Genomic DNA, 16,479 nt, shown 5'->3' on the forward strand with positions numbered 1-16,479 from the left:
GGGAATCTGAAAATAAGGGAAGTACAATAAAGACAGCGAAAAGGAAAAGAGGAACTGAGTAAAATAGATGCTAAATCCTTTTTCAAGAATGGTTGAAACTACGCTGTCCAGCTGAAAGCACTCAAAACATATTTTTACGAAACCTACATCGTTTAGTATTTTCTCAGTTAGAAATTTCATCTGGGTGTGTGTCTCTGTGTCTCAACAAGGACATCCACGCAGAAAAAGAGCACTCCAACACAGAAGAAAAATACCTTTACATTCCACAAGAATACATCGCGAGAGCAAATCCACGTTTCGTGAGAATATAGAGCATATTTATGAAAGATGTAAAATAATTCAAAATAAAGCTTAATTGCATTCAAAGTTCACATTTCTGTAACTTAGATTCCCTGAGGATTGCTGGCACCTTGACCCCTGAACTTTCTTTCAGCAGGATGGAGCGTGTGTCGAAGAACAGCTTGGAACGCCGGGAAGCCGGAGAGAAAAGTTTCCAGCGACTTGGGTATCTGCTCCTAAAGTGAACGAGCCAAGGACTGTGCTTCTCCAACCCACAGCTGCAGAGCTGCCGTCCACAGGCCCCGCATTGCTGGCTTACACGACGGAGACACGGAGGAAAAGGATAATCAGCTCTATTTCATCAGCAGGATAAATTGCCAACTTGGTATTAAAATTTAGTAATAAAATCAAATGCATATGCTAATCTCAGTATTATTTAGAAAAGTCTATTTTGGATCTAGAAAAGAACAATCTACATATAATTACAAATAACAGAGATGTTTATCATCAAGAGGTCTTTGAGAAGAAACAAGCGGCTGAGCGATGGGTCCTTATTAAGGTTTTGATTCGTAAAAAAGTTGATCACCCCATTGACAGGTGGACTACAGAAATTCCACAGCCCTTGTGTCGTTGCTTATAAAAGTATCAAGCCTAACTACGTTTTAACAAGACTCTCTTGTAATCATTTAGTTAATTATTTATCTGGTACTATTTTTCCATGGTTTATTCACTGAATGCATTTGAATTCTTGTTCAGCTGGAAATAGATTTAGTGAGAGGAGACCATGTTTAAGGCAGAAAAGAACATACAGGCATTTGAGGATGAAACGGTCCTTCTTTCCCCTATACACACATTCACATACACACACTCACATACACACTCATACACTTGCACACACTCACACATATACATACACACACAGACCACGGAGCACTGTCCTTCAAAGTTTTACGGGAAAATGATTTTCTCCCTAGGATTCTATGTTCAGGCAAGCTAACAATGTGTGTGAAGGAAAATAAAAAATAGTTTCAGACAAAGAACTGAGAAAATTTATTTCCTGTCCCCCCACTTTCTTAGGAAATTACTCCAGGAAGTACTCCAGCAAAATAAGAATGTAAATTAAGAAATAAAAAGATGTGGGATATAAGAAACAGGGGATCCAACCCTGGAGAATAGTGGGGACAGCCCAGGACACTCTTGGGTGACAGACCTGGAACAGGAGAGTGGGGAGTGAGGCTCGAGGATGGAGGGCAGCAGGAGAAAAATGGAGAGAACAGAAAGTGGTGCAGAATTCCGGGGAAGGCTGAAGGTTGACAATGTTGAACCTCACCTGAGCCATGTGCTCAGAAAACAGCAGTGGTTAAAGAAATCACCCTACTCTCTATGTCCTTGGAAGCAGCTTACAGCAAACAACTGCCTTTCCCCAAATGGCTTAGAAAAGATGCATGGGTACCCCCAGGTTTGCCTACAACAAGGTGGACACAGAGGCCCAGGGATAGTGCCATTGAGAAGAAAGCTAATTTTCATTCATTACCCGGACCTTGAATATTATGAATTATGAATATGTACATAGTCATAATTATGAAATGCTGTTTAATGGTTTTTGAGTTTTATAATCAAACAATGAGCCAAGCAGAGAGGACCTGGTTGTGGCTGTAGGACATGTAGAAGTTAAATTTAACTAGCTCTTCCAAAGAAAAACTGTAGCTGACAAAAGATGGGACATGGAGAGGGAAAGTGATAGGAAGGGGGGTAGCTCTGACACTTGGAAGTGTCACTTTCACCTTCACAATAAGAAAGAAGCTGAACAAACTGAAAACCAATGGCTTTTCTTGGTCCCATCAGAAAATTGAGGTCACAGGGCAAAACGTCACCCCAAAATCTGGAGAGATGGGTGAACATAGAGAATTACAGCCAAGATCTGCTTTTCCTGGAGCAAAGGCCTTTGGAGCTGGTAGGAACACTTAAGTGGTAACTTGAGCAACGGTGGAGGCTGTGTGTGGACTAGTGTGAGACTGAGAAACCCCTGGGGGCCCAGTCTTAGGGACCCCCTACTTTCATGGGCTTTACCTTCAAGAGCCCCACTAGGTTATCACAGTGGAAATCTGAAGATGGTCTCCTCTTGGCTCTGGCAGGGGAAGGGGAATAATAATCCTTGGGAAATATGCCCAGAGGCTTCGGCGTAATAATTTTCCAAGGGAAAAGACTTTACCAGAGCCTTATCCCATCTGGGGGAAAGGCAGTGAGCCAACTCCAGCCCCCTCTAGACTTCCTGTCTCATCTGAGGGAAGAAAAAAGCTAAGAAACATTTCTGAAGGTTGCAGCCCTGGGACTCAAGCCCACTGAAAGACTGAGATTTCATCATAAGTGTATAGAATCTTTCCCCTCTCCCATATCTTACCACCATATCAACCCAGCTCCAGTATAACAACAGTGGGTTACAATGGAAAGAGCTGCAAACACAGACTCTATTTAGGGAGGAGTTCCTAGGGAAGCCTAAGGAAACAGGAGGGGCAAAAACAAGGACACTGGAGGAAATCCAAGCCCTTGGCACTGACAGTTACAGCAGCACTAAACACAGCCCACCTCCTGCCCGAATTAACATACAACCTCATGTGAAAGGCTTGCTTACCTCAGTTCCTATTACCCAGTGTGTCATGTCTGGCTTTCAACAACAATAAAGCTGCAAGGCATGCTAAAAGGCAAGGAGAAACACAGTCTGAAGAGACAGCAAAGCAAGCATGAGAACCAGTCTCAGACATGACATATTTTGGAATTATCAGACAGGGAATTTAAAATAACTAACTATGATTAAATTGTAAAGGAGTCTAATGGAAAAAGTAGACAACACGTAAAACAAATGGCTAATGTAAGCAGGGATGGATACTCCTTCTTAGGAATCAAAGGAAATCCTGGAAATGAAAAACAGCGTAACAGAAATGAAGAGTGAGTTTAATGGGCTCATCAGTAGACTGGACATGGTTGAGGAAAAAATCAGTGAGCTTGAAGTATGTTAATAAGGAAATTCCTGAATTGAAATGCAAAGAGAAAAAGAGTGGAAAAAAACCCCCCAGAGCAGAACATCCAAGAACTGTGGGACAGTTTCAGAAGTGGAACATACTCATAGTTGGAATACCAGAAGGAGAAAAAGAAAGAATCAGAAAAAAACATTTGAAGTAATAATGGCCGAGAATTTTCCAAAATTAGTAATAGACACAAGGCACATTTCCAGGAAGCTCAGAGAACACCACGCAGAAAAATACCAAAAACTACACCTACTTATATCATATTCAAACTGTCGAAAACCAAAGACAAAGAGAAAATCTTGAAAGAAGCCAGAGAGGGGGGAAAGCATCTATAGAGGAACAAAGATAAGAATTACATGGGGCTTCTCATCAGAAATCATGCAAGCAAGAAGAGAGTGGACTGAAATATTTAGTGTGGAAAGGAAAAAATCACCAACCTAGAATTCTATACCAGTGAAATTATCCTTCAAAAGTGAAGGAGAAATAAATACCTTCTCTGACAAACAATCACCGAGGGAATTCATCACCAGCCACCCTGCCCTTCAAAAAATGCTAGAACACATTCTTCTGAGAGAAGGAAAATCAGACGGGTGAGAAACGTGGATCTACCTAAAGGAAGAAAGAGCGTAAGAGAAGGAATAAATGAAGGTAAAATAATATCTTTTATTCTTCTTATTCTTAGTTGATCTAATAGATCATTGTTCAAAGTAACAATAACAATGTATTGGGTGACTATAGCAAATGGAAAAGTGACGTGAGTAAGAGCAATGTTACAGGGGACAGGAGAGAGGATTCAGGAACACTTAGTTTGTAATAAGGCACCTGCACCTCCCGTGAAGTAGTAATGTGCTATTTGACAGTGGACTTAGGCTAGTTGTTCATGTGTACTGCAAACCCTAGAGCAACTGCTAACATTTTTTAAAGGGAGGAGAGGGGTGCTAGTATCCTCACCTCACAAAGAGAGGAACATAAGACCCATGCACTTAGTCATAGAACTTCCAGCCAGCACAGCTAAGGGACACCGCAAGTTAGGAACTGCATACAAAAGCAGTCCGGGGAGGACCAATCAACTCTGAGTTATTTGGGTTTAAAATTATAAGAGGATAGGACTTGCAGTTAAAGTGGCTTGAACGCACATAACTATCTCCGTTCCTTCTAAAATGACAGAAGAAGGAGTTTTGGTTTTTTTTGTTTTTTTTGTTTTTTAAAATTTATTTATTTATTTATTTATTAATGGCTGTGTTGGGTCTTCGTTTCTGTGCGAGGGCTTTCTCCAGTTGCGGCAAGTGGGGGTCACTCTTCATCGCGGTGCGCGGGCCTCTCACTATCGCGGCCTCTCTTGTTGCGGAGCACAGGCTCCAGACGCGCAGGGTCAGCAATTGTGGCCCACGGGCCTAGTTGCTCCGCGGCATGTGGGATCCTCCCAGACCAGAGCTCGAACCCGTGTCCCCTGCATTAGCAGGCAGATTCTCAACCACTGCGCCACCAGGGAAGCCCCAGAAGAAGGAGTTTTTAAAAGGTGTCAAACAGTGGTTCTTGGGATGCTCTAGTCCAGCAGCATCAGCACCACCCAGGGCCTCGTTAGAAATGCAGATTCCCAGGCCTGCTAAGTCAGAGAGCCCGAGGGAGGGGCCCAGCAAGCCGAGTTTCTGATGCTGGCTGGAGTTTGCAGAACACCAGCAGAAACCATGAAGGATGGAGAGAAAGTGGAAGAAGACAACAGCTGCTGGGAATCTGATGGATGAGGGAGAACAGATGTGTCAGATTCAAGAAATCTCCTCCTGGAACCAACAGAAGGAACGCGGGAGAGTATCCGATACACCCTGCGAACCATTAGAGCCTCCAGAAGCAGGCTCCAGGTACACCTAGACGTAGGAATGAAAGTGGGGTTAAAAGAGAAGGATTGGCTAAAAGCCTGTGTGGGACGCAATTAGACCCCGTGCCCCTCCCCAGACTCCCCAGGCTGGGTGCCTGGCCCCCACCCGTCCACCACACACGGTGGAGGATCTGGAGGGGTGTTCTCTGCAGATGGTAAGTGTTTGTCACAGTTCAAAACAGGGAGGGTTCTTAATGAAAAGAGGGGAGTTAAGTGAAAGCTTCTATACTGACTCTATTAGTTTCCTATGACTCTATAACATGATGCCACAAAGTGGGTGGCTTTAAACAGCACACATCCATTCTCTTACTGTTCTGGACACCAGAAGTTGGAAATCAGCTTCACTGGGCAGAAATCACGGTGTCAGCCGGGCTGTGCTCCCCCAAGAGGCTCTAGGGGAGAATCTCTTCTTTGCCTCTTCCAGCTTCCGGTGGCCGCTGGCGATCCTTGGCTTGTGGCCACATCGCTCCAATTTCTCCCTCTGTAGTCACTTCTGGGTGAAATCTCTCCCCGAAACCCTCTTATAAGGACACTTGTGATCACACTGGGCCTACTCATATAACCCAGGATCACCTCCCCTTCTCAAGATCCTCAACTTAATCACATCCATAAAGTCTCTTTCCATATAAGGTGACATTCACAGGTTCCAGGAATTAGGACCTAAATATCTTTGGGGGCATTATTCAGCTTATCATGCTGACTGTTGAAACTTCCAGACTTCTGTTTCCAGTCAGCTCCCAGAGTGCTGGCAGCAGGAGACCAACAAGTCTTCTCTGGCTGGGTTGCCAGGTTTAGAAAAACAAAGAAACAAACAGAAGCCTAGAAGGATACTCAATTAAATTAGAATTTCAGATAAACAAAAATAATTTTTAGTATAAATATATACCAAAGATTGCATGGCACATACTAAAAAAAATATTGTTTATCTGAAATTCAAATTTAACTGGGCACTCTGTGTCTTATCTGGCAACCCTAATCCCTGGGAAATCTGACCAGCCCAAAAGAAAAGTTTTAAAGATTCTGACATTGGGAGTCTTCCAAGGAAACTACCCACCAGATTACCCTGCCAAAGCAGTTCAAACTGAAGTTGACTAGCTCTACCCATCTGTGCAGAACTTTTAATCTATCTCTTAGTATCTCATTCTTAATAGGAGCATATTTTTGAGGAAAATGTCTAACATGGAAGAGAGCAGAAAAAAGCAACACTGAGGAGAGACTTCTCAAGTGAAGAAAACTTTAAAAAGATCTATTCTTAATATCCTCAGAGACATGAACTAGTATATCCATGAAAAAAGAACAGGATGCTATAGAAAAGGAATATTCTGAGACTAAAAACAAGTTCTGGTAATTAAAAATATGATAAGTATGATTAGCAGAGACAAAAATCTCAAAAGAAGGGTTGTGAACTAAAACTGAGGAAATCTCCCAGAAGGTGGAGCAAGAAGAAAGAGATGGAGGACAGGGAAGGTTTAAAATATAAGGAGACACTCTAGGTGGCTCACTAATCAGTAGCAACAGGAGGTTCAGAAAGAAACAAACAGGAGAGGAACTCCTTAATGAAGTAAATCAAGAAAATTTCTGAGAGTTGAAGAACATGAAAAGGGACGTCCAAGAAGACGAAGCTGACAGATTAGCTGAGGTGTCTGAACATACTGGAAAGAGATTTCACAAGTTGGGGTGAGCTGCGGGTTTACTTAGTGATAAGAACTACATAGAAACTGAGCAAACAGAAAAAATTATTATTAACTCCAGGGAAAACAGAATGTTCTATGGGAAAAGAAAAGTGATCAGCTAGCCACAGTAATAGAAAGCCTGAATATTGAACTACATCAAACTGTGACACAGCAATATGGGGGGACAACGGGGTAAGTTTGCATGTGTCTCCACGGGGTGGTGGGTGAAAAAGAGTTAAATCCGCATCTTCCTGGTAGGAAGTTGATAGACACTGCCTAAAAGTGAAAAATCAAGAAGTAGCTGGATAAGCTTGTCACTTAGAACTATTGAGTTAAGTACCAAAAGATATGAATTAAAGCATTGGAAGTTATTGACTCTGGGGAGGAGATGGGGAGGATGGCAGGGCAGGGGGCTGCTGTTTTTAATAAGCCTTGCAGGACGACTTGACTCTTGCCCAAGTGCATGAATAACTTGGGTGAAATGAAAATAATGTTAAAAAAGGGTGATTATGCTGCTGAGACACACCAGGAAAAGTTATGGATTTGTCAAGTTGCTTTCTTTTTGCTTTGAGTTGACTCAAACCCATTAGAACGTAGCCCAGCCAGAGGAGTAGTTGAAGATTCATTCTTTTTTTTTTTTTTTTTAAATTGAGGTCACATTGGCTTATAGTATTATATAAGTTTTATGAGTACAACATTACAGTTCTACTTCTGTACACAGATAGAGACTGAGTTTTTGGTGGCATGGAGGTTATTTCAATGCCGAAAGCCTGTTTGAGTGGACGGGAAAAGAAGAAATTCACGAAAGCAATGCGACAACCTGATTTTCAGTGCTGTAGGAAACGTGTTGCCTCATCATAGAAAACCTGTTTAGAAGATCGGCCAGCTCCTCTTCCTTCAGAGAACAGCCGCACTCCTGCAGCAGCTTCTGCATCTTGCATAAGGATATGTAGCCATTTTTGGATTTATCTAGTTTGGTGAGTGCTTTGCTGATATCTTGATAGTGGTCCTTAAGCTTATCCCTGAAAGAGAATGCATTTGAGACACATTCGGGAAAAATCGGGAAAAAAAATAATTTCTTTAAAGCAAGAGTTCCATGATCATTCTAATGTGATGATTTGATGATTCATCTGACAACTAATTTTGAAGATGCTTTGCAGCCTTGATGTAACATTTACATTGAAAGGTATTCTGGAGAAAAATAATAATCATTTTTATCATTACCATTTTATTATCATTATCATCAGTAAAACTATGTTAGAGAAATTACAACCTCGTCTTTTTACTAGAATGGGTACTTTAAAAATGGAGCCAAGCATTTAAAACTACAGTGATATTACAGACACGGGAAATACACCTCCATCCTCTTGATGAAGACTCGTTGAGCACCTATCACGTGCCAGGTACTGCTCTAGGTGTCAGGATACACCTAGTGGATGAGAGAGGCCTCCCTAGAAGAATTTACATTCCCCCTGGGGCAAGGCCAACGATAAACGGAAGACAACAGTGCCCCGCACAGTGGGTCAGGGGTTAGCTGAGCACCCACAAGTGGGGCTGAGAATGCCCACGGTAGGGGGGGGCTGCAATTCCCAGTAGGGGGTGCAGGGGGGACCTCACTGGGGAAGGTGACACTTGAGCAGAGATGGCAGAGAGCTCAAGGACCCAGTGGGGATTTACCCCTGGAAGACCTCTCTGGGCCCAGGGACAGCCAGCGCCAAGGCCCTGAGGCAGGAATGCGGGAGCGGGAACCAAGGAGGGCAAAGAGTCTGGTCAGTGAGCGCTGATGGGGGCGGGGGTCCAGGTCCTTTGTTCTTAAGAAGCACAGCCCATAATTTGCGTGCATCAGTTGGGAAACCAGGAGCTGTGCTGTCTTCGTGTACCTTTTCCCATTTATTTTCCTCAACAGCCCTACGAGGGAGGAGGGTAATTACCATCCCCGTTTTATAGGAAGAAGATAGTGCCCGGCCCGTGCAGAGTCCGGGCTCAGCCAGCCTTCCCTCGCTGGGACAGAGACAGCGTCCAGCTGTAGCTCCTACTCGTGCTGGAGGGCTGATTTTCTTGGGAATGTGTTCAAGTTTCTGATTCAGTCTTTCAGGAGAATTCTTCCCAGACTAAAAAAAAAATTATTGATAAGGGAATAAAAAAGTGTGGACATCTTTAGGAATAAACAGTCTTACACCTGACCTACGGGGGATGGATTCTATTCCATAAACTCGCTCATCCAGGTCCCAGAAAGCTCTTCCTACCACACTGAGCGCTGTGCCTGTCTGACATGTGCTTGGCTGTGAGGTTCTTACTCAGGGAAAAGGATATGCCAGAAACTCCAAACACGAAGTCTTTGCTGGTAATTGTCTACCACCTCCGATATGTATTTGTGGATACATATCCACAAATTGTTCCGTGAGTGTGCCTGGAAAAAATAATCCATAGCAACAGAGAAGTCAGAAATCAGAAGAGGGGAAGTTGAGGGAATATTTGCGGGGAGAGGGAGGCATGGGCTCCGAAGCTACGTGGGTCACCGTCTCCCTCCCCTGCTGGCCTCCGGTTCCGAGCTGGCTGGTGTGAGTCTTCGAGAAGCTGATAAAAATGAGCTGCACTAACTGTCCGGGGAATGTATCCCAAGAGCAGCAACAGCCTGGATTCCCTCACAGGTGTACTTTGAATTCAGTCCCATCCTACAAACTGATTACTCGTAATCACGACTATTATATTCCACTTAATCCTTCAAAATGAAAGTAAATGGAGGTATAAAAAAACATCAAAACTTTTTTGAGATACATATTTTTAGAAAATTGAGGCGTTCAGTATTCCTTGGACTGGTTTCCAGGCAGTAATTATTTCCCTCGCAGGGTAAATATGTGCTCAGAATAAGTGAGGATTTGGAGCTCTGATCACGCCACACTGCCAAGCAGAACCCGCGTCAGCCCACACAGTGTCTGGTCCCTGGTCTGGACAACGAGACGGAAGCCCGAGGAGGGCAGTGGCAGGGCCGGTGGACGGCCGCAGAGCCCCTCGCACACACAGCCGGGCCGGCACGCTGGAGAGAACTGCAGAGAACCCTGTGCGGCCCGGCTGGTTTTGCTCCTGTGCCTCGCAATTTGCCTTTGAGAACAGCCGGCTGAGCTTCTGCGGCTGCTTCACTATTGCTGGTCTGACTCTGGAAAATAAATATGGGTTTAGAAAAGGATTCTTCTGAATTTTTAAAGTGTATTCAGGCCACTTCAAACAAAATTAAACCTCTTAGATTTAAGAGGCAAACATAAAATTTCAGTCACTTGAATGAACACGACTCCTGTTTCTTAATCTTATCAAAGCTTCAGTATAAATGAGGTTAAAAGTCCAGGAAACACTGCATCTGATGGGTTATCTGGAAGACCCACTGACACCAAAATTGAAAAGTGGGCCATCCTGAAGGGCTAAGTGACTTGACAATTTCGCAATCTGACATCTTTGAGGAAACAGAAGCCAGTCATGAATTTTTACGCGTCAGGCTTGTCTTCTTTGGTAAGAGAGCGTGATGGTGGCAGGGGACCGGGTGAGTGTGAATCAGTTTTCGGAGCTTGGTGATCTGAAACGCTTCGTCCAGTGGCACGTAGTTCTCCCAGCTACAGATCCATGCTCGCACAATAAACAGAAACGAGAAGAGAAAGAACATGCGGACGATGCTGAGGATGTGAGATCCCTCCCAGAGCCTCATTACTCACAAGGGGCACGAGAGAGGGAAGGGAAGACACGTGTGGGTAATGAGGCCAGCCCTGTCTGGGAAAGATAAATTCCACTTTTTCGTTACTTTTATGGCATATTTGATTTATACCAATCTTGCGCATATTTTTACTTGAAATTCCACCAACTCCATTCTCTGCCTTCGGGCTTTATAACTCAGTAACTTAGTAATAATTCAGGGGTGTGTTCAAACTGCCCTCCTCTTAAACCCCATTTAGCCATTACGTTTCATCCCTGTGTCCTTGGAGTGTTTCTTTCCTCTGGGGATTCTTTAGCAACAGCTCATTCACTCATTCAGAGATGATGGGGACAGAGAGTGAAGTGACAGACAGGAGATGGACAGATACACAGATGAGAGTGCCAGGGAGGTAAGCCTCTGCAGCGGGGAGCAGGGTCCCAGGCCTGGGGAGTGCTGGTGGGCGGCCACCCAGGACCGAGACTGATTGAGAAAGTCTGTCCCATCACTTTAGGGTCACGTCAAATGCGGCAAAATTTTCTCCTATGTTCCTTTTTTTAATTGAGGCATAATTGACATATAACATTATATTAGTTTCGGGTATACAACATAATGATTTGATATCTGTATACACTGTAAGATGTATACTTACCATCCATCACCATCCATAGGATGAGAACTTTTAAGATTTACCTTCTTAGCGACTTTCAAATACGCAGTACAGTATTACTAACGATAGTCACCTTGCTGTACATCACATCCCCAGGACCTATTTCTATCATAATGGAAGTTGTGCTTTTTGACCCACTTCACCCACTTCGGCATCCCATGCTACCCTCACCTCTGGCAACTGCCAATCTGTTTTCTGTATCTATGAGCTTGGGTTTTTTTTTTTTTTTTAAAGATTCCACATATAAGTGAGATCATATGGTTTTTGTCTTTCTTTGTCTGACCTATTTCACTTGGCATAATGCCCTCAAGGTCCAGCTGTGTTATCACAAATGGCAATATTTCATCCTTTTTTATGGCCGAATAATATTCCATTGTATATGTATGTACCACATTTTCTTTATCCATTGTTTTAGAATTTTAAAATATGGCATTAGTGACTACTTTTAAACTTTGAAAGGAATCACGCGCAGTCCCACCATCCAAATACAACACGATACCTTCTGTACAGCATCTTGTGGACAGGCATGTACATTTGGTGTAGTTCCAATCATGGTATACAGACTGTTTATTTATTTATTTATTTTGGCCACACCACGGGGCACTCGGGATCTTAGATCCCCGACCAGGGATCGAATCCGAGCCCCCTGCAGTGGAATCGCGGAGTTCTAACCACTGGACCGCCAGGGAAGTCCCTACACAGACTGTTTAAAACTTCATTGCCAATTAGCTTTCTATCACAGACATTCCCACAGTGTCCGAGGTGCTGGTTGAAACTGGCATACACCACCTCATATTCCTTGGGGCCACGCTCTGTAAGCCAGGCCCTCATCTGGGATTGACAGGTGTCCTTTTGTTGCTGCTGCTGAAAACACACTGCAAGTCATACCTTCCACCTGCTAAACTGCTGGCCTCTTCCGCATTATTCCTTTGGGTTAAGGTCCCCAAAGTTGAACTGCTGAGTTAAAGAATGTGTCTGTTCCTTCATTCACTCACTGGACAAATACTCACTGGGTGCCCACTAGGTGTCAAGCACTGTTCTGAACCGGGTAGAGACAGGTATGTCCTCGTGGAACCTGCATTCTACTTGTCCAGAGGAGGGGCCAGGTGTTCAGGTTAGTAAACACCTAAAAGGTTCAGTTCTCAAGGGTGAGCTGAGAGTGTGACTGGGTAGGGTGGGGTAGGTTTATAGCTCCTTAACTCCTTCGTAGCTTTGTGACTTAGCGCCGATTTCTAGAATCTACAGCAGTGAACGAGTATGACAATTTCACGACAGCTTTGCCAGCACTGGGAGGTACCACTTCGGAACAAGCAGGGCTGCAAGGGTCAACGAGGAGCGGACGCCGGCCCCTGGGCCGTGTGCTCACAGACTCACCTGGCCGTCACGGCCTTCTCCCTGCTCTGCCGCTTCTCCTTCCTCTCCTCTTGCACCTGCTGTGGCTTCGTGAAATGACCCATGAAGTTGAAATAATCCTCTGCGTAGGGCTGATGAATATCCGCTGAATACTTAATCCCCAATTTCTGTAAAAATTCTTGGTAAGTAATGTGCCCTCTTCCCTCGGTGTCGTACCTTTAAAGACAAACAAACAAAACTCTCACCAGCGCGAGGTGCTCAGGGCTTTAACACCGTCTGCACTCCGTCTGCCTGGTCCCTCACACCCCGTGTGCTCTGCAGGCCTGCAGCACCGGCCTCCCCGGGGGTCAGGAACGCAGGATCCTGAGCCTTACCCCAGACCTGAGCTGGACCTGCTCGTAACAGGGTCCTCAGGCTCATCAATCAACAGGAAGGTCACCTCACACAAGGTGACCTTGGTCCACCCCGAGAGAGCAACCAGATTCATCCTCTGTCATTCTGTTAGAAATACGACTGTGAGCACGGAAAATTAAAACCAACCCTTCCGTTCATTCAACGGGCTTTTATTGAGCACCTACATGTAAGAGGAACTATGCTAAAGTTCCGAAGAAAATCCGTCAAAAAGCATATTCAGTCTTAAAACTCAAATAACTGAATGCCACTTGATTCCAATTCCCCATTTTCTCTTTGAAGAGATGCCAATTACGTACAACCAACGAGAGAGACTAGTAAGGAAAACAAGATAAGAATTATGTTATGTACCTTTTATGTCATTTTCTATTATTGGGATTTTTCTAAATTGTAATTCATTTAAAAAAAGGCATAATGGAGGGTTTTTATCTCCCAACATCATTCAAATAGAATAGAATTACTTCAATCAAAAATTTTAAGGCAAATTGCCAATTTCCTTTAAAGAAAAGAAGCATTTATTTTCACGGAAAAGATCTCGGTCCTCCCCTAACCGATAAAAATGGCACTTCCGGCGGTGCTTTTCCCAGATGAACTCAGCATTCCAAGGGCGGAGGCGGTATTTGCACAATGTCCGGGGCTTCACGCTGCACCCAGCTGCTGTCGGTGCCTGTGGGACAGAGCCAGGTGCCCTGGGCTCTCCTGTGTGAAGCAGGGCCCCCTCTGCTCTCCGCCGCCAACCAGATGCTGCAGGACCACACGCCGGCCGCCGCCCCTGCACCGGGTCCCCTGCGACCCTCCCAACTGAGTAACGACGAGGAGAACGGATTTATTTACCCGACTTTCCTGTCCTCAAGGGCTGGGGTGGTGGGGGGAGGACGAGGGGTGAGAAGTTCCCGAGGCCCCCCTGCCCACCCCTCCCTCTGCACCCGTGGGCCTGCAGCCCCCCTGGGCCCTGCGTCTAACCTCCGCCTCTCTCCCAGCATCCAGGCCTGTTTTCATCAGGGACTCCGTCCTAGAAGGTGAGGAGAGTCCCCTCCTGCGACGGAGGGGCAGGGAGGGCGGCGATGTCCGAGCCCCACACCAGCTCACCGGCCTCGAGACGCTGGCCAGGTCCCGCCACCCACCCACCTGGGCTCGGTTTCCTCGCCTGGCCTGCAGCACGGAGGGGGAGGGCGCTCTGAGACCTGCTGGCTCGGATCATGCCCCCAGTGCTGTCGTCGTTACTAAGGATTTGCGAAGCCCTTCCAGACCTTTCCAGGCGTCCGTTATTAGAACGACCTTAGTGCCTGCAACCCCCAAAAGTACCATTCTACCTTTATTCAGTGAATTTTCTTTCTAAAACAAAACAAAGCGACCCACCCACTAGAGGAAGCCCGAGGCTTGTAGTGGCTTTATGTGCCAGGCGGCACGAAGGGCCAGTGCCTCTAGCAAACGGCTTCTCACACTGCTGGTGACGAGATAGCTGCACGAAGGAGAGTCTAGTTCTCCATCAGTGCACCTGGGAAGGGGAGGGTTGCCATTTCTTGAGCTCCTAGGGCGATCCCAGGGCCGTGGGTCTTTCTCTGAGCTGCATCAGGCCTGTGGCCAGCCTGATGCCACCAGAGTGCTGCTGTGATGCAACTCTATAAAGACACCCCTAGAAGAAAGCTCCCCAAGGGGGCTCCCCACCCCTACAGGGGGGCTCCTGAGAGAACGTGCACAGACCACCCGCCTGACAAGCAAGACCTGGCCAGCAGGGCGCCTCTTCTGGGACCCTCTCTCGTCCTGAGGCAAAAGCACTGTATCTCCGCCTCCCCTGGATCCCTGTAGCCTGTGGTGAGGACCGGGGAGCGGAGTGAGTGCAGGTAGAGGCTGGGACCAGGGTCTGGTGTTTGTCGCTGCTATTCGCCACCCAAAGGCTCAACCACATCCCACCTCTGCTTCCCCCGCTTCAGTCCGGGTCTTCCCTCCCTGCTCCATGGTGGGTTTCTCGAGGAGAAACCATGCCTCGTTTATCTTGATGGGCGAACCCACAGTTCCCAGCAACACGCCTCGCAAAACTTCCTTATCAATAGCTGGCTGCTGAGCAATGAACATGAAGGGCACGTGTCCCTAAGGAAGGCCTGCCATCCCCGTGGGCAACGTTCACGAGATTCCCAACAACAAATTCTCAGTCGTGACACTTGAACTGAATGAAAAGACACTTCTTAATTACTTCATTAATAAAGACCATAAACATTCTATTCGCATCTCCAAGGAACAGAAGACCAGATTGCACAATTGCAACTAAAATATTGTTATGAATGTGAATAATAAGAGAGTTAATTCAGCTTACATAACCTCACCCTTCATCATATAATCCTTTGTGTCACATTAAAAAAAATCAACTTGCCTGTAAAGGTTGAATTTTAAAAGGGTTCGGCAACAGATGTGCCAGGAAAAATGTGCACATAAACAGAGGACCCATAAAAACTCACATTTGCATATGGCAATGGCCACTAATTTATGATATAATCAGATTACTCTGCCCATCTATTGTACACACAGCAATTTGGTTGTACACATGATCTGAATATGTTCACATCGACTGCTGTGCTGAGAAAGTCTTACTCTTTCATGCTCAGTTTAGCACTTGATTCTTACATAAATGACAGAATAATCTTCCAGCACCACTGACCCCAGATTTAGAGGGTCTGGTGCAAGCCCCACTGACGACCCAGGCCCGCAGCAGAGGGAGACGTGGTCCTTATGCAGCTCGGACAGAGGGATTCTCTCGGGGACCATCTGTGAGGATGGTCTGATGGCTCAGAGAGCTGCCCTACAGAGCACAGAATGTCCGGCTGCCTAAGGGGGCAGTGCCCAATGGCACATTCAGCCAGTCCTGGTGGAGCCACAGATTAGACACCACGGGCTCCATCCCCATCCAGGGCCACAATCCCGCCCCTATGCTCCCCAATAAGCGGCTGTCTGGCCTTGGATGAAGCCACGCCAGAGATGGGAAACCCACTTCTTCAGGGACTGCCCAGTGGAGTTCTAGACGATGTTAGTCACGAAGACATCCTTTATGCGGAGCTAAGGGCCTGTCCGGCTGGTCCCTCCTTCGTGAGCAGCTCTTCTAACTCATCCCCGACCATCACGTCCCATTCGATCCTCTTTTCTGAACTGTTCCTTCAACCTTTTCAAATCCTTTCCCACCCAGAGGCTCTCCTTGTCCAGGTGTTCCACCAGCATGGCACGGGGTAGGTTCTCTCTAGACGCTGCCTTGGTTGACGCAACAGAGCTGACCCAGCTTCACGTTAACCGAGAGTCATATGTCTTCCCGTGGGCCGATGCACATGACACAGGGACTTTTTAATAGTCTTTGCCTTTTATGTTGGAATACTAACATACAACTTACCTACCCAAACAAGAAATGTGCATAAATTGGGCATTAATTATCTCCCGAACATTCTGCCAGGTCTGTGTGATCAGCTGGTTGTACACGACTGGCATCTATACGCAAGTTTCCCAGGCTGCTGCTGTCCTACCTGAGT

At 45.8% G+C, this 16,479-nt stretch overlaps 1 protein-coding gene across 1 annotated transcript in view; it reads right to left on the reverse strand.

Moving 5' to 3' along the window:
- The window catches only part of EFCAB6 (EF-hand calcium binding domain 6), a 256,527-nt gene that overhangs the window by 43,341 nt on the left and 196,707 nt on the right, over positions 1 to 16,479 (reverse strand). Inside the window, exons 23-24 of the mRNA XM_036864665.1 lie at positions 12,578 to 12,772; positions 7,721 to 7,876 (exon numbers count right to left, since the gene is read on the reverse strand). Of these exons, the coding sequence (XP_036720560.1) occupies positions 7,721 to 7,876; positions 12,578 to 12,772 (351 nt within the window). The remainder of the gene's footprint in view (positions 1 to 7,720; positions 7,877 to 12,577; positions 12,773 to 16,479) is intronic.

This window comes from Balaenoptera musculus, chromosome 10 (assembly GCF_009873245.2).
Source record: "Balaenoptera musculus isolate JJ_BM4_2016_0621 chromosome 10, mBalMus1.pri.v3, whole genome shotgun sequence".
Taxonomy (NCBI): domain Eukaryota; kingdom Metazoa; phylum Chordata; class Mammalia; order Artiodactyla; family Balaenopteridae; genus Balaenoptera; species Balaenoptera musculus.